The sequence below is a fragment of the Gigantopelta aegis genome, chromosome 1, assembly GCF_016097555.1.
Source record: "Gigantopelta aegis isolate Gae_Host chromosome 1, Gae_host_genome, whole genome shotgun sequence".
In the NCBI taxonomy this organism is placed as follows: Eukaryota; Metazoa; Mollusca; class Gastropoda; order Neomphalida; family Peltospiridae; genus Gigantopelta; species Gigantopelta aegis.
Window position 1 is genome coordinate 24,368,977 of NC_054699.1, and position 24,064 is coordinate 24,393,040.

At 40.6% G+C, this 24,064-nt stretch overlaps 1 protein-coding gene across 1 annotated transcript in view; it reads right to left on the reverse strand.

The window, feature by feature from the left end:
* The window catches only part of LOC121371655 (L-ascorbate oxidase-like), a 28,659-nt gene extending 9,858 nt beyond the window's left edge, over positions 1-18,801 (reverse strand). The window contains exon 1 of the mRNA XM_041497746.1: positions 18,680-18,801. Coding sequence (XP_041353680.1) covers positions 18,680-18,764 — 85 coding nt within the window. The 5' untranslated portion in view covers positions 18,765-18,801. The remainder of the gene's footprint in view (positions 1-18,679) is intronic.
* Positions 18,802-24,064: the final 5,263 nt, after the last annotated feature.

Genomic DNA, 24,064 nt, shown 5'->3' on the forward strand with positions numbered 1-24,064 from the left:
GATTTTGGATGTACATGTATTTAATTATATGTTACGGTGATCAAGTTCCGTCTTTCAGCTGCCTTTGAAGATCTACAGGATTGCCCTAATGTAGGCATCATGGATTCTCAACATTGCACATACAAACGTCATTTTAAGTTATCCAAGATAAAGTCCAGTAACAAAAGACAGTGTAATCAGATGTAAGGTTAAAAGGTGAATAAAGTGAATGTAGCCTCAACATAAACGACAGCAAGATCTATGAACTTTGATTAACTTTACAGTTAACACATATTTGCAACAGAATATCCCTGTCCTGAGTCAGACCCCCGATCCTATCGGAGGCCGGACTCGGGATATGCGTGTTTCCAATCTGATTAAAATTAGCTCTACTGGGTCTAGCCAATAGATCTAACAGCATTGCGTGGACTCCCACGTCCAAGTGACATTTCATCTATAAATAACAATTTAAATATCGACCAATTACACTTCGCCTTTTATAGCGTTATTCGGGAGCATACAAATTCTAAAAATATCTGGCGAGACTATTTATGCAATAGGCGAACTTGTTGTAATATTTCAACATTGAAAAAAACAGGGGTAAAAGTGCAGTAGTAAACTTTGGATTGTATACTAGTATAAACAGATTTTATGGCTATACCATCACGTTTTGGGTTTTTTCGTCTTGAAACGAATTTTATATAAAATTTTATATTGCAATTAGTTTTCGGCATACTTCGTAATTCACCCGAATTAGTTCGTATACCTTCGGCATAATCCCGAATGTTTTCAAATTCGTTTCAAATCACTGGCATGATTTTGCAAGTAAGGTTTTTATTGGTCGAATGAAAGGTCAACTGGACATGAACTCCAACGGGCTGCTGTTAGATCCACATGTAATAGTGGAGCTAATTTTAATTAGATTGGCGTCTTTAAAACCCTAGTGGTATATGGACTATGGACACATTAAACAAGTTAGTAAGCTAAGCAACATAATGTTGAACGTGAACATGACACAACACACACCACACACACACACACACACACACACACATACACACCAACACATTAGTACAACATAGCACACACAACAGAACATGAACATAACATAGCTCTCACAACATGACCTGAACATGATATATAGCATACACAACAGAACTTGGCACATCAATGACAACACGACCTGAACATAACATAGCAAAAAGCTGAACATGAGAAAATAATCACCATAGAAAATGAACGTGACATAGCACTTGCGACAGTTTATTTATTTGTTTTGTTTAACAACACCACTAGAGCACATTGATTAATTAATCATCGGCTATTGGATGTCAAACATTTGGTAATTATGACTCATAGTCATCAGAGGAAACTCACTACATTTTTCCAAATGAAGGCAAGGTATCTTTTATATGCACTTCCCCACAGACAGGACAGCACATACCACAACCGTTATCCAGTCACTTGCGAGAGAACCTGAACATGGCATAGCATTACAAGCTCAACATAATAGAGAACTCACAACAAAACCTGAACATGACGTGGCACATACAACAGAACCTGAACGTGAAATAGTACACACAACAGAACCTGAAGAACAGAACACACATACAGCATACCATGATCGTGACATAGCACACACAAGGGAACTTTAACATGGCATATGACTCACAACAGACGCAGAAAATAATTTAGCACACACAGCAGAAACCGGAGGATTGATCACTTAACACTCAACAAAACACGGAGAGAACACTGCACATAACATAGTCTGGTGATAACACTGAACACACATCATACATAACTTGGAGAGATATCTGAACACAGTAGAACCTGAAGAGATCACTGGACACAATAGAATCTGGAGAGATCACCGAACACACAACAGAATCTGGAGAGATCAATGAACACACAACAGAACCTGGAAAGATAATTGAACTCACAACAGAACCTGGTGAGATCACCGAACACACAATAGAACCTGGAGAGATCACTGGACACACAACAGAACCTGGAGAGATCACTGAACACACAATAGAACCCGGAGAGGTCACTGGAGACACAACGGAATCTGGAGAGATCACTGGACAAACAACAGAACCTGGAGAGATCACTGAACAGACAATAGAACCTGGAGAGATCACTGAACACACAACAGAACCTGGAGAGATCACTGAACACACAATAGAACCTGGAGAGATCACCAAATACACAATAAAACCAGGAGTGTGCACTGAAAAAACAACAGAACCCGGCGAGTACACCCAACACACAACAGAACCTGGAAAGATCATTGGACACACAATAGAACCTGGAGAGATCACTGAATACTCAATAGGTGAACATTGATTTGAAATTCATTGGAAACGTAAACTGCTATATCCTTTGACATGAGCTTCACTTGAAGAGATCAGTGTATCCAAATCAATAAGCTGGAGAAATCATAGTTTCTTCATTAAAGGATACCAGAGAGATCAGTGAACTTAACTAGAACCTGGTTTGTCTGTTGCACTACCTGATAACCAGGAGAGATCACTTGAACACTAGTGAGTACACCTGGAGGCAGCACTGAACCAACAGACCCTGGAAAGATCACTCCTATGGCTCAAAGAACACGGAAAGAACACTGACTTACAACAAAACATTATCTTCACTGATGACACAATCCTGGAGAGATCACCAAATGCCTGGAAAAAAGGTGTTTGCACTGGACACACAACAGAACCTGGCGGAGTACCATCATCAAACACAACAGAACATGGAAAGATCACTACCACCACACCTGGAGAGGTCCTGATACACACAATTTCTGAGAGATCACTGAACACACAATAGAACCTGGAAAGATCACACAGCACACAAGAGACCCTGGGGGATCACTGCCAGACACAATAGGTTAAGTTTTGGGTTAGGATCACTGAAAGTCACACAAAAATGAGAGATCACTGAAACACAATAGTCAAAAAGTTAAGATAAAAAAAAACACAATAAAACCGTTGAGTGTGCACTGGGACACACCCATTTTACCGGCGAGTACACCCAAACACCTGAACCTGGATAACGTCACACAAAGAACCTGGAGAGGTCACTGGACACACAACAGATTCTGAATCAGAGTAGTGAACACACATTATTACCTTGAAAGATCACTGAGCACACAATTTATTGGAGATCATTGAACACACAATAGAACCTGGAGAGATCACTGAACACACAACCGAACCTGGAGAGATCACAGAACACGTACCCTATAGAATCCTGGAGAGGTCACGGTGACACAACAGAATCGGAGAGATCACTGGACACACATTATAACCTGGATAGCTCACTGGGACACACATCAGAACCCAAGAACAGAAAGATTCACCAAATACACAACAAAACCAGGAATGGTTCTGAACAGAATAAATATTTAAGAGTATACCCAACGCACTGCAGAAGCTGTAGGGTTTACTGTGCACTCAATTTAATTATGACAGAATTGTCGGATACTACAACAGGTGGCAATGGTATAGTGTTCAACAACTTCTGGATATGCCATTCGGTACACACCCTCATTGGAAAGGTACAAAGAAATTGTGAATATGCTCTGCCTTGAACCCGGTGTATCCCAAACAAATACGCATCTAAAGATAGTTTCTCATTTAAAGATACAGTTTTCAGTTTGCTTATCTATTTCTGGTTAAAAATGCACTGTGATAAACATACGTATTCTTGAAACTTGTGAAGTACACCCTGAGGTTCAGAAGCCGAACCAGGAGCTCCTGCAAAAGGACTCCCATGACGCCAAAGAAAATTCGAAGAAGAACACTGCACACAACATGGACATCAGCTTTTTTGATGACTCATCAGCAAACCTTGCCTAGAAAAAATAGGTTTTGTATGATGCACCATTCAAACTCGAACATGGAGCACTAAAACAAAAATATTTTCTGCCAATAGTAGAAATGTCATGGGTATGGTTCTATGGATTTGAATGCAACCACAGTCAAACAGAGAACCAGGGTCCTCCTTCAGAAAGATCCATCAATGTTTGAATTCACGGTAGACATTAAGCTAACCATCAGTATGATACGATTAATTAATTTTGTCCAAAAAGTTACCCTAAAAGGTTAATTTCTGCAGAAATGTTTGGGTATTGATGTTAATCATACCCATTTTACCCTCTAGGCATTTACCCATGCGTGCCACCCCAATAAGGTCACACAAAAATCAGGGTTGGGCGTCAAAGAAAACAAGGATTTAATTCATTCATTAGTTCGTTCGTTTCATTCGAGTCAGAGTATTAATTAATTTATTCATTCATTCTTTCGTTCGTTTTTCGTTTCACATCATTATTTTCCGTTCGTTCGTCCGTTTATATATCGTCGGTTTATTCCAAAAGTAAATAACTTTTTTCACGTATACATTCATTCAAGCATTGATTTTTTTATTAATACGTAGTCAGTACTTGTATAATTTTTTGAATGTTTGCTTCAAACTATTGATTATTTACAAGATTTGTACTTTTAGGTAAAAAATAAATGTGATTTGCTGCATTGATATGTTTGAGAAGTGAAGTTTCTTTGGCAATATTACGATTTCAATTATATTAATATACTGTATATCGTAAATGTGTGTCATTTGTTTTGGTCATGATTGTGTGTGTCGTAACTACAACTATTTAAGAAATAACTAAAACACTTCGCTTCTATAAATACCGCCACGGACAAAGAAATCGGAAATATGTTTCATTGTCATTAAAACAAATTCGACATGTACTTATACTGATCAAGTAAACAGTTTTCCTTCATTATCTCGGCTTTTTTAAAACGATAAATGAATTTTGATGCACTGAATACAGGAAATCCTTCTGTTGAACCAGTGCGGATCGATGGTCGGTATAAGTGGTTATATATACCTACCCATGAGATATATATAGCACTCACTCATATGTTTATATATATATATATATATTAAAATATCCCATATCTATATGACTGTATATGTATATGTATAGTACCTGTTACAGCCTGTAGACCGATTTATGTTAACCACGACGCCACCGAGGCCGGTTTATATATGTACATAGTCATGTAGAATATTGTATCATTATGTATGTATATATAGTATGTAAGTATGTTGTAAATGTATTTCCTTTTTTTGTGTACATGTTCATGCTAAGTTATTTTTAGCTGATTTGATGAAATTACAATCCGATTATTAGTATATCACAACATCGTTTTCATATCTTTGCACATAACAGTACCTTTTACAACACATGGAACAACTGAACTATAAAATAGGCTGGTTTTGAAATTATTTGAACGCATGACTGAGGGTACCACACACAAATAATGGTTACTATGTTGTAAGCACCACAGAAAGAAACCTCACAAATCATTAACTTTCAGTATACAACGGTGAGTTAGTGCATATCATTGAACGTATTTTGAATGAATACACAAATATGACATTGTTTGATTATCCCTCTGTGAACGAATGCAGCAAACTCAGGAATGTCCCTCAGGGACATTCCTGAGTTTGCTGCATTGTAAGATGTTTCAGACTAATAAAATATGTCTGTATATTCAATGTGTTTCTGGTCGTTTTAATATTTGTAAGAAGCCCAAACTCGATTTTGTCTTCAAATAATTTCGTACGTACGAAAAAAAAAAAATTTGGGAATTAAAATCAAATTTAACCTAATACAAATATTAGAACGATCAGAAACACGTTTAATATGCAGCCATTAATATTTTATGCAGAAATACATATTTGATATGTAATTACAATCGTTAAAACGTCTCTGTTAGTCGATAACATCTTCAACATTGCAGCAAACTCAGGAATGTCCCTTTAACGTTAGTGGTTCTGGGGGGGTAATAAACTAGTGTTGTTGTTTTTTTAATCCATATTACTGAAAGGTAATGGACAGATTGTCAATGGGTTAACAGGGTAGGTGTATTTTAACATTTAATAATGAGTCATCAGTAGCAGTGATCTATGTCAGGAGTAATCTGTGTAGTGGCAGAAAGTACCTTCTTCCTCTGTGTGTGTGCCTGTCCATTCCTTGCCACTCTACCTGTGCCTCTCTGTCCCTCTCACTGTGCCTTTCTGTCTGTGTGTCCCTGTACCCCTCCCTCACCCGCGTACACACACACACACACACACACACACAAACACACACACTCTGTCTCTCGCTCTCTCTGTCTCTCTCTCTCTCTCTCTCTCTCTCTCTCTCTCTCTCTCTCTCTCTCTCTCTCTCTTTCACAGCCTCTTTCCCTCCCTTCTTCTCTCTCTCTCTGCCTATCTCTGTCTCTCCCTCGTGTTCTCTCTCTCTCCATCCCCCCTCTCTCTCTCTCTCTCTCTCTCTCTCTCTCTCTCTCTCTCTCTCTCTCTCTCTCTCTCTCTCTCTCTCTCTCTCTCTCTCTCTCTCTATTTATCTATCGATCCCAAGTGTTGACAAAATCATATGTAAGACACCTTGGATACGTATCTTAGAAATATGTCAGGGTGTAGTTAAGAAACACTGAGTTCTTTTAGCTATATATTTTTCAACTTTAACTGGCAAAAATTGTATGCAATTTTACTTCATCTAGTACTACTAATTAAAGTCGCTTTGTGTTTTGAAACATGTATAGGGTACCTGTAAAAAAAAGTACTAGGAACTAGGGTAGTCATAGACGCTACCCGTTAACTCTGAAATGAGCAGCTTGACTCCCATTTGTTTTCTGATTCACTTTAAGGGCGAGGAGTGGTAGTATTTATATCCGTGGTGTATATGTTTATTGATACGAAAGGAAGGAAGGAAATGTTTTTATTTAACGATGCACTCAACACATTTTATTTACAGTTATATGGCGTCGGACAAATGGTTAAGGACCACACAGATATTGAGGGAGGAAACACGCTGTCGCCACTTCATGGGCTACTCTTTTCGATTAGCAACAAGGGATCTTTTATATGCACCATTCCATAGACATGATAGCACATACCACGGCCTTTTGTGTACCAGTCGTAAAATAGCGCAATGGGCCCACCGACGGGGATCGATCCCAAATCAACCGCGCTTCATGCGAACGCTTTACCACTGGGCTACGCCTCGCCCCCTGCTTGATATACCTCAGGTAGGAGTTTCAGCCCCATATGTTACTATTGTCGTCTATAGGATTTGATGTGATGGTACACACTCTCTCTAGACTGAAATCTCGTATGACGCCACTCGGATAAAATATGTATGGCGTTACTATGGCGACAAAATCTCAGATTTTTTTAGTCTTGAATGTAGACTCTAAAGGTTTAATAATCATCAGGTCAGGCTATGGAAAAAGAACGTTGGAAATCGATTTAAGTGTATTTTTAACTAAGTTGTGATGTTTATACTTATAAGAAATGTTTGTAGTTAGTTTCATGTGAATTTATAAATTGATAATTCATTTATAAGTTGTGACTGTAGTGCATCGATAAATTCACCAAAACATTACAAACAATTTCTATAAAATACCGATATAGCGTACTTGTGCCATTTTTAGACAGATTATGTTTAGTTGACCTTGTACGGTGAAACGAAGAGTATCCAGGGAAATTAGGTGAACGTTTTGTATTTGATACGCGTAAGTCAGCTACAAGTGCAACGGCTATAAATAACTTTTAGTGGAAAAAGATATTAAAATTTGCTTAAAACCTGGTTTTGAGGATATGTAAGAAATAGAATAATACATTCGTGTCCGTTAGATACCATTTATCTCACAACTCGTTGATTAAAAACGTCTCAAACTCGCTTTCGCTCGTTAGATACTTTTAAAGCAACTCGTTCTGAGATAAATGGTATCTAACGGCCACTCGTGTATTATAATTCTCTATATACATCACATACGAAACTGATTGCATAGTATACAGTAGCTTGTGCCAGCGATTTACACATACAGATTTGACGTTCACATTTAGGTGTAGGTCGTTTGAACTAGATTCGATTCTGCTTTTCAGCGAATATGCTGTTGCTGCTGACGATTAACAAAAATCTTGCTGCCTCTGTATGGTCGTTGTTGTCCGATCATCCATCGGTATGCATTGTTTCAACATATGTTAAAGGGGCAGTCCTGAGTTTACAATATAGCCTTTTCGATGACGTAACATTACAAATTAAATACATGTTCTTACTTAAAATATAAGTGTCTGTATTTACAAGGTGTCTGTTGTTGTCCTCATTTCATTTCAACTTATTTTCGTGCTTATATCCAATTAAGGTTCAAGCACGCTGTCCTGGGCACACGCCTCAGCTATCTGGGCTGTCTGTCCAGGACAGTGGGTTAGTTGTTAGTTGGTTAGTTGTTAGTGAGAGAGAAGAGGGTGTAGTGGCCTTACACCTACCCACTGAGCCCTTAAGAACTCGCTCTGGGTTGGAGCCGGTGCCGGGCTGCGAACCCTGTACCTACCAGCCTGTAGTCCGATGGCTTAACCACTACGCCACCGAGGCCGGTTGTTGTCCTCATGCTTTTAGTAGCACAAACCGGATTCTACCTCCCAATAATTTCGTACGTACGAAAAAAAAATATATATCACGAATTAAAGTAAAAACTGAATGCTGCAAACATTAGTATGCGACCACAAACACATTCGATATACAGACACTGGTATTCTAAACAAGAAAATGTATTTAGTATGAAATAGTAGTGGCCAACAAGGCTCTGTTATCGCAAACATCTTACAATGGCCGCAAACACCGGACTGTCCCTATAAGATTCTTCACACCACGACTGGTACATCAAAGGCCGTGGCATGTGCTATCCTGTCTATGGGATGGTGCATATAAAAGATCCCTTGCTGCTAATCGAAAAGAGTATCCCATGAAGTGGCGACAGCGGGTTTCCTCTCTCAATATCTGTGTGGTCCTTAACCATATGTCTGACGCCATATAACCGCAAATAAAATGTGTTGAGTGCGTCGTTAAATAAAGCATTTCTTTCTTTGTTTTTTTGTCGTTACGACAGAACCAATATTCGTTGTCGTTCCCGCGCATTATTTAATGTTCTCCATGATAGGTTGAAAAGAATGGAGCATGTATTATCGTGTCCACTACATACTCGCGGGTATAGCAAGCACCACATAATAATACAATATGGCCGTTTGCAAAATTGACCATGTGATGGAGTTGAGTGAATAATTTACGATAATTTTCACTAGAGAGAATAACTTTAGATCCTTAAAAACACTGACCACAGTTATTAGAAAGTGTCACATAGTTTCGGCTATTGTAACGGAGTTTTGTTCCCATTAAATTACACGTTTGTTAGAATGTTTTGCTTAACCTTTCTCGTTATTCAAATTTAAGTTGTTTTAATAACCCTACATTATATAAAACAAGTCTTTCTTTCTTTGCCCCCCCCCCCCCCCCTCCATATATCTCTCTCACCAACTCTCTCTTGTCTCGCTTTCCCTCCCCCCGCCCCCTCTCTCTTTCTCTCTCCCCCTCTCTCTCTGCTCCCTCCCCCCCTCTCGTCTGTCTGTATCTCTGTCTGTCTGTCTGTCTGTCTCTCTGTCTCTCTCTAGAATAAAAAAATAACAAAAACATTTATATAATTTGGAGCATTTTAGAAGGACAGTCCAAAAATAAATAAGAGAAAGAAGAGAGGATCGAACTAGTTAATAATATTTTTAAAAAAGAAGTAATTTCGACATAAAATTTTGAACGAAGGTCTAAATGTTTAAAGTCCGATCTATATGTCCACGTGAGTGGCCTCGTTAAGGCCGTTGGAGGTTGGCCTACGGCGAACCGATGAGCGGAGAACCGGCAAAGGCGGGGATGAAGTGCTTCCATTTCTGGTCGGCGAGGATGGTTATGACACTCCGGTAGTCGTTGCCGAAAAGGGCCTTGACGATCCTGTGGATGGTGTGGCTATCCGTCTCTCTAACCAGGACCGCTTGTTGGTAGACTCCTTCTCGGCGCTGAGTTAGTACCAACCCAGTCTTGCCGGCTGTAGATTTGATGGTGTGTAGCTCGTAAGCGCTTCCATCAGGCAGTTGTTTTAACTCTGGTTTCACTAGTCCACCCATCAGTGATGCCGGATCCGAGGTGTCCCCTGCACGAACTTCGGGAAGCCGGACTTGATTTTCCCGATCTGAACTTTCTAGACGGCTTCTGAGTCGGACGGGGACGGTGCGGGTGTTGGAGGAGGCCGGGGCTTGTCAGGTTGGTCGCTCGGCTGAGCGACGGCCTTCCTCTTCCCAACGGCGGCTGATCGGGCCGGTGGCTTGACGACTGGCAGTACCGGGGATACCGGCCAGTTCTGTCTGGGCGACGTAGTGGTCGGCGATGGAGGGCCTTTACACACCGCGGTGTTGAGTCTGTCCCTCTCGGTGGTCGACGGTTCCGGCGTAGCTGGTTTCCTCGACTCAAGCTGGGCTAGGGGCGGCGTCGCAGAAGGGACCGCCGCTGGCAGTTGAGCTGCCAGTTTTGCCCCCCCCCCCCCCCCGCGTGCCGTTCCTGGCGCGTTTTTCCTCCTCCATCTCCTCCTCTTCTTCTGTACGATCGCGTCGCCCGTGACCCGGTGTACGTGACGCGATACTCAAGTAGCTTCCCGTAACTCAATAAGAGTCCCCCCAAGTGTGTGTGTGTGTGGGGTGGGGGGGGGGGGGGGGTAACTCGAGAGTACATGTCGAGACGTCTGTCCTCATCGCAAGTTAGCTTGGAAGTCCAGTGATTTGAAAAGAATTTGAAAAACATTCGGGATTATGCCGCGAGAGTATACGAAATGATTCGGGTGAATTACGAAGTATGCCGGAAACTAATTTCAATATAAAATTTGATATAAAAACGAAAAAAAAAACGTGATGGTATAGCCATAAAATCTGTTATACTAGTATACAATCCAGAGTTTATTACTGCATCCCTCCTCCCCCCCCCCCTGTTTTTTAATGTTGAAATAGACCAACAAGTTCGCCTATTGCATAAATTTCGGGAGCATACAAATTCTAGAAATACCGGTCTCGACCAGTATTTTTAGAATTTGTATGTTTCCGAATAACGTTATAAAAGGCGAAGTGCAATTGGTCGATATTTAAATTGTTATTTATAGATGAAATGTCACTTGGACACGGAAGTCCATGCAATGCTTTTAGATCTACTGGTCTCACCAGCTAATTGTAATCAGATTGCAGGAATTTCAGCCACTTTCAACCACTGATTTTATACCAAAAGTTTTGACATAATGCATTACAACCGGCCTCGGTTGTGTCGTGGTTGGACCATCGGGTGGGTGTCTATTTTTTATTTTTTTATTTATTATTATTATTATTTGCAGTTTTGTTAGCAACTAAAATGCAGGTGAAAGTTTCTATTTATGAATCCTAACGTATAAAACGTCATTCATTTGTTTTTGTTTTGTTTTTTGTGGGGTTTTGTGGGGTTTTGTTAGTAACTAAAATGCAGGTTAAAGTTCCTATTTAACAATCCTAACGTATAAAACGTCATTCATTTGTTTTTGTTTTGTTTTTTTGTGGGGTTTTGTTAGTAACTAAAATGCAGGTGAAAGTTCCTATTTAACAATCCTAACATAGAAAACGTCTAGTATTTTGTTTTGTTTTTTGTGGGGTTTTGTTAGTAACTAAAATGCAGGTGAAAGTTCCTAGTTAACAACCATAACGTATAAAATATCGCGTCATTTCTCACTACAACCATTTCGATATAAATTATAAACTTTAATTACAAAATAATAATATTTTAAAATATATTCACACGTGAAATAGAAACATCTACAAGTTACAGTCATAGTATTCCCGATTTTAAAAATAGACCGCAGTCAATCTTAGACACGTATATCTGTCCGTGTTGGGCTTTCCCAGTTCCTCGAGAATAGCTATATTGATTTGAATACGTGACTGGGCTGATGCATTGTTCTTTGACTTAACAATGTAGAAAACTTATAATATTACACTTTACATGTATTGAATATGAATACGTGACTGGGCTGGTGCAATGTTCTTTGACGTAACAGTATAAAAAACGTAGATTACACTTTATGGTTTTCGCACAGTAAAAGTAAACATATTTTTAGTTTGATATATAGCTGTCCTTTATAATGTCATCTTGCTAAGATGCTTGTGTGTGTGTTGGGGGTCGTGTCTCAATCGGCAGATTTATGAAAGAAATGTTTATATTGAATGCTATGACATTTATTACATATTAAATAGGATTGATTTAAGACCGCTACATAGTAGTCCATACTGATCCCACCTCTAATGTGAAAACAGCGTCTTGAGACCCATAAGACTCACACCCCACTAACCGGATCCGCAACTGCTTTATATGGTGCTGGTATAGGGTTGAATCATTGGGTTTTTTTATCAGAAATTTCCAGTCACATGACAAGGTAAAAAATAGTAACTCGAGATGTGATTATTATTATACTTGTATACAGGTCTCTAAGCAGAAAAACAAACAAGAAACGGTGTCTGTTGTCAAGTAGTTAAGCTGTCGAGCCATTTTCACCGGGTATTTGAAGGGCTGAAATGAGGACACATGCACAACAGCGGCCCGACGTGTGATTATAATACACAAATTACGTAATAGACAGTCGATCAGGACTGACGTGTTAAATATAAATTGTATGTTTGTGTTCTAACCTGTTAGTGGGAAAATTCATATTAAAATGACCCTACAGCGGGTTGTTCTGTAAAGCCAAACTGCAAGCGTGTATATTGAATAGAACCCTTTGTAACCAGAAAAGCGTACTTTGACCGGAATTATATACGAACATGGAAATAAACTAAGATCACCATGACAACTCGTATATTTAAGGTTATTTTATATTGCATTACAACAAATAGCCGACAATAACATTGTAAACTAAATATCTTTTCCCCATAACACACACGATACTCCCAATTAATTTCATTAACAGAGAGCGAGAGGGAGCTATATAGAAAGAGACACAACATAGAGAGAGAGAGAGAGAGAGAGAGAGAGAGAGAGAGAGAGAGAGAGAGAGAGAGAGAGAGAGGGGGAGAGAGAGAGGCGGAGAGAGATAGAGGGGGGGGGGGGGTCACAGACACAGAGATACAAAGAGAAACAGAGATAGAGACAGAGAGGCGGAGAGGCAGACAGAGAGAGCGAGAGAGAGAGAGAGAGAGAGAGAGAGAGAGAGAGAGAGAGAGAGAGAGAGAGAGAGAGAGAGAGAGAGGGGGGGGGGGAGAGGGAGGGGTGTTTTGCAAAGTGATGTGATGGTATTTTGAGATATATTCATATATATGTTTCTATCATATTTTATTCCCGATTTTAAAAGTAGTCCAGTCAATCTTACAAACACGTTTCGTTTTCCGTGCTGGACTTTCCCAGTTCCTCGAGAATAGATATATTGATTTGAATGTGGACTGGCCTGTCGCGATGTTTGTTCAGAGGTGGCAATGTAGTAATGTAAGGATTTGGTAATGTGTGAGATTACCAGTGGTGTATTTTATAAATAATATCTGCATTATTGTTGACGTTCGTATTGGAAGATAAATATTTACACTTATTTTAATGGCAAGTTGAATTATTCACAATTCATACGACGTATCATTAGTTTTGTTTAGCATTAATGGAGGTATATATGACGGATGTTAATCAGTTTCCAAGTGGAAATAAGATCGAAGATTAGCAATAGTAGCTCGTAACATGTATGTTATACGAAAATGGCTCCAGAGCCTCGTTCTGAAATACTTCCTGTCATAAACAGCTGTTTTGCAGACGACATTCACCTTGAAAAGGTAAAGTGCTATTTTTAGCTGATTATATATTTATGTGTTTTTAAAGAACGAGAAATGTCTTATAAAAGTTATAAAATATGTAAAATTAAGTATAGTTAGCTAAAATAATATATTTATTATTTTATTATTTTAAAGAGTTAATTTTAACGTTATTGGCAATTTATCCAATAAAGGGCAGAATAATTCTGCCTTTCCAACCATTGACGGGATCGGCGGAATTGTACAGTGTAAATTCCGCAAGCGGCTGGAAATCCAGCAATAGCAGAATTACGCCAAACGTAGAATGTGTCGGGGTTATAAATAACAATCCAGCCAATGTTTGTTAGTCTGGTCAATCGTGTCATATGTACATGTAGTGTGGTCATAATCACGTCATAATATAATCAGTTGGGTTGTTGTCAGTATTTCGTCCCATTAGGTGGATTGGTGTAGTAATTGGCAATACAGATTTAGTAGATGTTTTAGTGTAATAAATAAGGACCAGACTCATTTTTAGGCCATGACACGAAACTTGTTAAGGAATAGAAATAGGTTTTGACTATGCATTAATTAAGTTAGGGAATCGAGTAAGCAATACCCAGCACATAAAGGTGTGGGCCCCGGGTATTGTGGATATTTATGTGACAAGTTCAATTACAAGAATAGAGTGTGCACACATGAGGATTGTGCATGTACACTGATTAGGCAAACAATTGGATATTGTTTGTATTGTTTTGTACCAGTGAGTGCACTAGTATTTTGACATAAACAACTTGAGATATTGTTTGTAAGCTATAGTATTTTTCTAGTGAAGCGTTGAAGGATATTTTAGTACAAAATCCATTACCTGTATTTTTTAGACTCAGTCTATCGAGTTCGTTAATTAATTAGTTAAAGTATTAGTACATGCTTGAACTAAAGTCTTTTACGGTCATCACCTGACTTTTTAAATACGTTGAGTAGAACATATTGTTAGTTGTTTAGCCCTGGAATAATTTAGTGTTAGTATATAGCTATTATTGATTATTTAATTACTAAAGGAGACATATACATATATATTCAACAAGTTGTTAACCTGTTAAAATCTATTAGTTATTAATAAACGTTGATGAAGTTGAACATTTGTTGGTGATCTTTCGCCTTCATTAATAGATTGACCATTTACCAGACACCCAGTTGTCCTGGGTCTTCGCAGTAATAGTATAATAACACGGTTGGGTAGATACGCTTTATTATTTGGTCGTGGGGTGGGGGTTGTGGGTGGGTGGGGTGTGTAATGGAGGGGGGGACGTTTTAAAGATGAGATTTATGATTGTATGTGAAGTAAGTATCAATCTGATTAAAATCAGGTCCTCTACGTGTGACCAGTATAAATATTAAATACTTATATAGAGGTGGCTAAACAGAAAAACAAACCGAAAACAGTTCAGCCTGTGATACCCGACCCCTCCCCCACCTATTCTGTATCTATTAACAAAATCACGGACAGTCAGTTGAGTGTATTGTCAAAAATTGTCATACAGCCGACTTAAAAGAAACAGATATTTGTATGTCTGTGAAATATAGTGTGTGTGTGTGTGTGTTTGTGTGTGTGTGTGTGTGTGTGTGTGTGTGTGTGTGAATTTGTGGGGGTGTATGTGTGTGAATTTATTTGTGTGTGCGTGTGTGCATAAATAGTCCGCGATTGCAGAGTTAAATTCAAACATATCACCTTATTAAACATGTGGCATCACTGATAAGTTATTATGGTGGACCCTTCATATTCAGATACACATGTATATATTGTAAATTCAACTGTGACGTCACGGACACAGGTTATTCTGGTGGACCCTTCGGTCTCACTACACAGTTGACTTCCGGGTGACAGTTGATCGATGACGATCCACTAAAGTTCCTAATTGTGACACATGTTATGGTTCACATATTCACTTCCAGGAGATGGTGAAGAATTAAAACAATATGTATGTTTAATGGTAAGCCTTCTGGCTGTATTTTGCCCATGTTATTTTGTAATATTGTGCATTGACCTTTTGGGACATGGGTATATAGAGCAAGAGACAGCCGGAGTGAATCGGTTAATAACCACCTGTTCGGATCGGTACTACAGCCAGATGCTGTCATATAGCAAGAAACCTGAGACGGAAATGTTCTCAATTTTGGAGTGAAAATAAATGCTTATATAATGTATGTTCGCAATGGTGTATGTTGTTAGTGTCAATGAGAACCCATTCTATTGGCAATCTTCATTTGAAGTTGGGCAATATAACATGGGTTTCAATGGCAGATGACATCTGTGTAGTGAGAACTAAACAAAATCTTTCTGCGAAACATAGCGTAGCGGGATGTGACGAGTTGTTCCGATTGTAACTAAATAGAAAGTAAAGACAGACATGATCGAGGTGTTCCGATTGAACCTACGAATACATTTACGTGGCCGAGGTTTTACGAATACATAATCAAAACCGGCCGAGGCATTCCGAATGGTTTTATTCTGTTCGATAGACTGGGGAAGTAATCGCTATTATGTCCTATATGGGTTTGGTTGCGCAAATACTAATAGGAAACCAGTTGAAAACAATAAATAAAAAATAACTTTCCGATCTCTTACAAACATTAGTTATTTGCATTTTGATACATAATACAATATGCGGAAATTTTCGGTCCCCAGGCGGCCGACACGTGATAAGGTTTTGACTTGCCCGACGCTATTTTGACTCGCCATGGTTGATCGGGCGACCGTAAAGTGCACACCCTGGAGGAGAGGAGAGGGAGATACACAGAAATAGAGAGATAGGAATTTTTCATCTGCTCTTATCCATAGACAGGATACTAGATGCCACGGACTTTGATATACCAGTCGAGGAGCACTGGGCAGGGCTGTGACCCATTGCACCTCAAGCGAACGTTTTGTTTAGCTTGCGATTAACACTCTCATGCCAAAAATAATGGTTCAAATCCCGTCGAAGCTAGTTGCCGCATTTACTCAACCTTTCAGTCAATGTAGAGATTATCTGCTTAATATGGGGATAATGCAGTTTTAGAGTTTTAGTTTCCCAATACAGGACATCACATACCAATGTATTTGATACACCAGTCGTGGGCTGACATAATAGTACATGTACGTTGGATAAATTAACGCCATAGGAACTAAAGATGGGCCATTTTCTTATTTACGGGTGTTTTTTTTGGCGATACAAATGAGTCGATCGGACACATAAGGGTACATCTTTTCAGAACCGGTTTCCATTGTATACTCGGGGGTTTCCGTTACCCTGATCGGAAATGTTCGTAAAACAAATTTCGGATTTGTTGTAAATGCGTTTCCGTACTGTTATTTTGGCGCCACTCGACAAACATCTTACCATTTTGTAATTCCTTTCCCCGTATAACGTTTAGTAAACCTAAGACCACTCTCTGAAATTACGCAAACTCTTCCTTTGTTAAATTTGGTTAAATTGTTCGACGATACCACTAAAACATTGATTTATTAATCATCGGCTATTGGATGACAAATATTTGATAATTTTGTAATATAGTCTTAGAGAGGAACCCCGCTACAATTTTCTATTAGTAGCAAGGGATCTTTTATATGCACCATCCCACAAACAGGGTTACAGGATATAGGACGACTGTCTTTTTGAGAAAGTAGACAGCGGTCGTGTAAACAATTTCAACATTAGAAGTGCTCTAAAGAAAATCTTGACATCTTGATGGTAAAAAAATAATTGTAAGAAATAATGAAGTGTATTTTATCCTGTAACAAAAAATCGTTGGCCAGTTTTTAGTAGGTACAATAGATGTTGGGTAGGCTTTCAATAGCATAACCTTTTTCCTAATTTTTAGACAGAGAAAGTGTACCATCAATACACAATACAATACACTGATTTTGCACAACATTTCACTGTTCTGCATAGCACACGTTTCTCGCTATTCAAATTTAAGTTGTTTTAATAACCCTACATTATATAAAACAAGTCTCTCTTTCTTTGCCACCCCCCCCCCACCCCCTCCGTCTCTCTATATCTCTCTCACCAACTCTCTCATCTCTCTCTCTCTCTCTCTCTCTCTCTCTCTCTCTCTCTCTCTCTCTCTCTCTCTCTCTCTCCCTCTCCCTCTCCCCTCTCTCTCTCTGCTCTCTCTCTTCTGCTCTCGTCCTCATCTCTCTCTCCTCTCTCTCTCCCTCTCTCTCTCTCTCCACATCTCTCTCCACTCTCTCTCCTCTGTCCTCTCTCTCTCTCTCTCTCTCTCTCTCTCTCTCTCTCTCTCTCTCTCTCTCTCTCTCTCTCTCTCTCTCCTCTCTCTCTCTCTCTCTCTCTCTCTCTCTCTGCACCCCTCTCTCTGTCTCGTCTCTCTATCGTCTCTCTCTCTCTCTCTCTCTCTCTCTCTCTCTCTCTCTCTCTCTCTCTCTCTCTCTCTCTCTCTCTCTCTCTCTCTCGCTCTCTCTCTCTTTTCTCTCTCTCCCAGTAAAAATCACACACAATATTAATTATATTTTTCTGTTGTACCAAAACGGATATGTCTGCAGGAATTTCAGCCACTTTCGACCACTGATTTTATACCAAACGTTTTCACATATTGCATCACAAGTGGCCTCGGTTGTGTCCTGGTTAGACCATCGAACATAAGGCTGGTAGGTACCAGGTTCGTAGCCCAGTACCGGTTCCCACACAGTGCAAGTTTTAACGACTCAGTGGGAAAATGTAAGACCACTAACTACACCTTCTTTTCTGTCACTAACCACTAACAACTAACTCACTGTCCTAGAGAGACAGCCGAGATATCTAATGTATGTTCCCAGGATAGTTTGTTTGAACCTTAATTGGATATAAGCACGGAAATAAGGTGAAATGAAAGAAATGAAATTGTATCACTTAACCTTGACGAATATTCGTTTTCAGCATAACTTATTAAACAAAATAAAAATCGCACACAATATTAATTATCTTTTTTCTGTCGTACCGAAACTAAAAGCAAACTAAAATTCTAAATCAATTACCTGGATACCGATTCGCTTGACACAGGTAAGAAGCTGTAAAGAAGAAAACCAGAAGACATAGCGACGATCCGTTTATCTCACCCATCTCAAAGTTACGTGAATGACAAACAGTTTTCTTTACAAGATATTTATTAAGAGCGCTCATCCAGAATCAACGAATTAGAACAAGGCTGGGTCGAAGTTCGAGGTGCACCGAACTTTTGATATAGAAGTGAACACCACAAGTCCTGTGATTGGTTATAAATGTGAGTGTGTTGGTTGTAAAAAAGTATAGTTTAAACTGGGTAAAATAAATATGCAATTTTATTTCATCTAGTACCAATGTGTCAAGTAGCCTTGTGCTTGAAACATGTATGGGGTATCTGTAAAAAAAAGTACTCGAATTTTGTGCGGAACTAGGGTAGTCATAGACGCTACCCGTTATCTCAGAAACGAGCAGCTTGACCCCCAATTTTTTCTGATTCACTTTAAGTGTGAGGGGTGGTAGTATTTATATCCGTGGCGTTTATGTCGGTTGATACGTTGCAGGTAGGAGTTTTAGCCACATATGTTACTATTGTCGTCTATGGGATTTGATTTGGTAGTATACACCCTTAAGAAAATTTAGCACACTAGTCTATACATTATGTCTTTCGCTGTTATTGGGTGTAACCGGATTCAGAGGTATTATGGTCAGAACTAATTTGGGGTCACGGTTTTGGGGTAGGGGTGGAAGCTGGGTTTGTAACTAGATCTCGACAACCAAGCCTGAGAGTAACCAGCCGGTGTAACGTGGTATTTTGACACCCGTAGAATACTGACTCCCTGTCATTTTTCTACGGCGACACGGGTCAGTATTCTGCGTATTACAGTGACTGGGGCGAGGGGGGGGGGGGGGGGGGGGGGTCAGTATTCTACAGGGATCAAAATACCACGTTACACCGACCAGATAGCGTAGTGGTTAAGTCGTTGACCTTACGACTACTAGGTACTGGATTCACTCCCTGACTAAGTGGGTGGGTCAAAGGCAACTACACCGACTTCTCTCTCACTAAACACTAACAGCTATTCAGGGCGTACACCGCCAAATCAAATCCCATAGACGACAATAGTAACATATGTAGCTAAAACTCGTACATGCGAGTGCGAATAATTTGTACATGCTCATATACCACTACAGTTTCGAGCATGTCCGTCCCGGGGCCTGTCTCTGGATAGCCAGGGGCGTGTCCCGGGACAGAAAAAAATTAGCGGACAATTTTGAAATTTACATCCAAAAATTAAATAGTGGGCCTTTAAAATTTTGATGCGCATCTCTAATATAATGAATAAATAAAATTCTACTCATTAAATTTGGTCGCTAGATTAGATCGGGTGGTCAAAAAGAAATTAGATAAGATCGGTGGCCTGATTCGGGATGGAGGGGGGGGGGGGGGGTAGAGTTGATAATGGGCAGAATTTTGAAAATAGCAATTAGTAAAAAAGTTAATAGAATTTAAAAAAAGAAAAAAAAGAAGAAGTTACAAGCCAGAAATAAAAAGAATTGACTGCTCGGTCGAATATTTATATAATTTGGAGCATTTTAGAAGGACAGTCTAAAAATAAATAAGAGAAAGAAGAGAGGATCGGACTATTTAATAATATTAAAAAAAGAAAGTAATTTCGACATAAACTTTTGAACGAAGGTCTAAAAGTTTAAAGTCCGATCTATATGTCCACGTGAGTGGTCTCGTTAAGGCCGTTAGGGTGCACAGCTTATAGGGACGAGATGGGTTGCATCCCGTCAAGAAAACCCTAGACTGACAGTCAATAGACGTTGAAGGTGTAGTGCTGTGCTGAAATACAGATCTTGAGAGAGAGTATCAGACTAGGGTATAGTCCAGTCGTCATTGGTTGGTATAGTGGTGCGGACGGGCCCGACTCCGGAGGATACGAGATGGTATCACTATAAAGCAAAGTAAAGTCTAGAAAAGAGTAGTAGGGGCCGACCCCGCTTCCTATTTCTTCTTAGAATGGGGCGGTCAATCGTCCAGTGCTGCTAGGACAGGCTCGGACATGTAGATACTAAACGCGAACAACAGTGGCGTTCTGCAGAAAACACAAGTCGACGAAAACACAAGTCGACATAGTCAGACGGAGAAATGACGTGGAGGCAAGGAATCTCGCTAAAAAAGAATCCAACCTGGTGGTGCAGACTGTCGAAACGAGGAGCGTTCCAGTGTTCAATCAGTTCCAATGGCCGCATACATCCCAGTGAAAAAAACTTCACTTCGCTGATGGGGGTTAAGCTGCTCGTTTCAAAGATAACGGGGAGCGTCTATGACTTCCCTAGTTCCACACAAAATTTTAGTCCTTTTTTCGCAGGTATTCAATACATGTTTCAAGCACAACGTTACTTGACACAGTGGTACTAGACGAAATAAAAGTGCATACATTTTTTGCCCAGATGAAACTTTTCTTCTTTTCTTTTTACAGCCAACACACTCATAATTAGACTGGCCTCGGTGGCGTCGTGGTTAGGCCATCGGTCTACAGGCTGATAGGTACTGGGTTCGGATCCCAGTCGAGGCATGGGATTTTTAATCCAGATACCGACTCCAAACCCTGAGTGAGTGTTCCGCAAGGCTCAATGGGTAGGTGTAAACCACTTGCACCGACCAGTGATCCATAACTGGTTCAACAAAGGTCATGGTTTGTACTGTCCTGCCTGTGGGAAGCGCAAATAAAATATCCCTCGCTGCCTGTCGTAAAAGAGTAGCCTCTAAAAAGCAGTGTCAGAATGACCATATGTTTGACGTCCAGTAGCCGATGATACGATAAAAAATCAAAGTACTCTAGTGGCGTATGGTTAGGGACCACACAGATATTCAGGGAGGAAACCCGCTGTAGCCACTTCATAGGCTACTCTTTTCGATTAGCAACAACGGATCTTTTATATGCACCATCCCATAGACAGGATAGCACATACCATGGTCTTTGATGTGCCAGTCTTGGTGCACTGGCTGGAGCGAGAAATAGCCCAATGGCCCCACTGACGGGGATCGATCCCACACCGACCGCCCATCAAACGAGCGCTTTACCACTGGGCTACGTCTCGCCCGACAACAACAATGTCCCACTGTCATTGATGTCATCAAGGTGATGCCAAGCTAGCTATCCATTCATACGTGTTCCGTAATCTGTGTCCGTATCCGTGTCCGCGTCCGTGTCCGCGTCCGTGTCCGTTTCCGTAAGAAATCGCTTATGGGAAGATGTTGCGAAGCATCCATTGATCCGCTCCGTCTCTGTGACTGCGTCCGCGTCCGCTAGGAATCGCTACAGCCTTTTCTCCTAACCTCCCATGGACTTAATGAATACTGTTTAATAATTATTTTTAATTTTAGACCAGCCCATCTAAATTTGCGCCGAAATTATATTATATTAATAATTAATATATATAGGTTAAGAATGTTAATATTTTTCTTTAAAGGCGCATACTTTTGGTGTTAATATTCAAAATTTCAAAATAGACCGTATTTGTTAGATTATCCCTACCCCGAGTCAGACCCCCGATCCTATCGGAGGCCGGACTCGGGATAGGCGTGTTCGAAACCCTAGTGGTTTATGGAGACGTTAAACCAGTTATTAAGCTAAGAGCGATTGTTCACTGACACTGACATGGATGCGTTATTTTGAAGCTTAGCATAACCTCAGTGACATCAATAACAGTGAAAAAATTCTTTGGGTCATATTTAGAATGTTTTTAAGTATTTGAACATGTATTTATGGATGTTTAATTCACGCACACACGGACACGGTCACGGATGCGGACGCGGACGCGGGCACGGATCATGGATCACGTATGAATGGATGGCTAGCATTAGTTTACAAGAGAGCGTCATTTTTGTGTGTGACGGATTCACTGAGGCGAAAATCGTATAAACGGAAAGGCAGCTATTTCTGACCTCCAGGTTCTTGACAACAACCAGCTTGACACATTTTCAGAAGCCCTACCTCCTATCAGCAGTGTCAACCAAGTCGTACTGCAATGAATCCCTGCTCACTGTGATATACCTGGAAATGAGAATGCAGACAGATCAGCAAAACTGGGTGCAGCTAAAGAACAGGAGGATAACTGGGTAAAATATACTAAAACGCAAAAGAAACGCAGGTTCTCATTAAATTGGATATAAAATATTAAAAAAACAAAACGAAATGAAGATTTCAACATTTATTTTGGAGCTACACCAATTCGGCACACATTGGTGTTGGAAATTTTTGGATTGAATTCCTTTTTGGCTATTGTTTCATGTCATAAAGTAGGGTGGGGGTCCATGTTAAAAATGTGAAAGAGACGACCTGTAGCATTGTCAAAGTCAGTATCGCGTGTGACCACCCTCGGCATTCAAACAGGCAGTGCAACGTCTCCTCATTGAGTTGACAAGCCGTTGAAAGAATGCCTGAGGGAGTGAGTTCCATTCATGGACCAATGCTGCCTCCAGCGCCTGCATATTCTGAGGTTGTCCGCGAGCCTGAAGGCGACGTCCGATTTCATCCCAGACGTGTTCGATAGGCGCCATGTCCGGTGATAAGGCTGGCCACGGCAACGTTGGGATGTTGTGCTGAGCCAGCAACGCCTGTGTTGCCCTGACAGTGTGCGGCCTGGCATGGTCTTGCTGCAGCAAGCGCACACGTGGGTGAGCGGCAAAGAAGGGAACGACGTGATTGTTGATGACGTCATTTTGGTACACGGCGGCATTAACGCGTTGTCTGAACACATGAAGTTGTGTTCTGTGGTTGAATGAGAACCCACCCCACACCATCACACTACCCCCGCCCCATCGGTCGGCCTGCAGAACGCAGCAGTCGGAGTAACGTTCATGTCGACGTCGCCATACTCGGATTCGGCCATCAGCGTTGGAAACATTGTAACGGCTCTCATCAGTAAACAGAACTTGTTGCCACTGGCCACGTCGCCATCTTTGATGTTGTTGCGCCCACTGTTGACGTTGTTGGCGGTGCCGAGGGGTCAATATTGGTCCCACATAAGGACGGCGGTTACGGAGTCCTGCTGCCCTCAGACGGCGTCGGACGGTATCGGCGGACACTGGACCACGTGGACCACGCACCTGGTGAGCGGTGTTAGCTGCTGGCAGCATCCGATTCCTAAGGTGGGTCACCCGGATGTACCGGTCTAGGGCTGCGGTTGTCACCCTCGGGCGGCCGGTGCGTGGTCGATCGTTCACAGATCCAGTGATTTGGTGACGTTGAGAAAGGCGTGCGATTGTCGAAACATGACATCCCAATTGTCTGGCTACAGCAGTACGGGTCTGTCCGGCTTGCAACATCCCGATGGTCATCCCTCGCTGGAGTTGCGTCAGTCGCGGCATTTTTAAAATGTGATTCTGTTGTCTGTCACTACTCAAA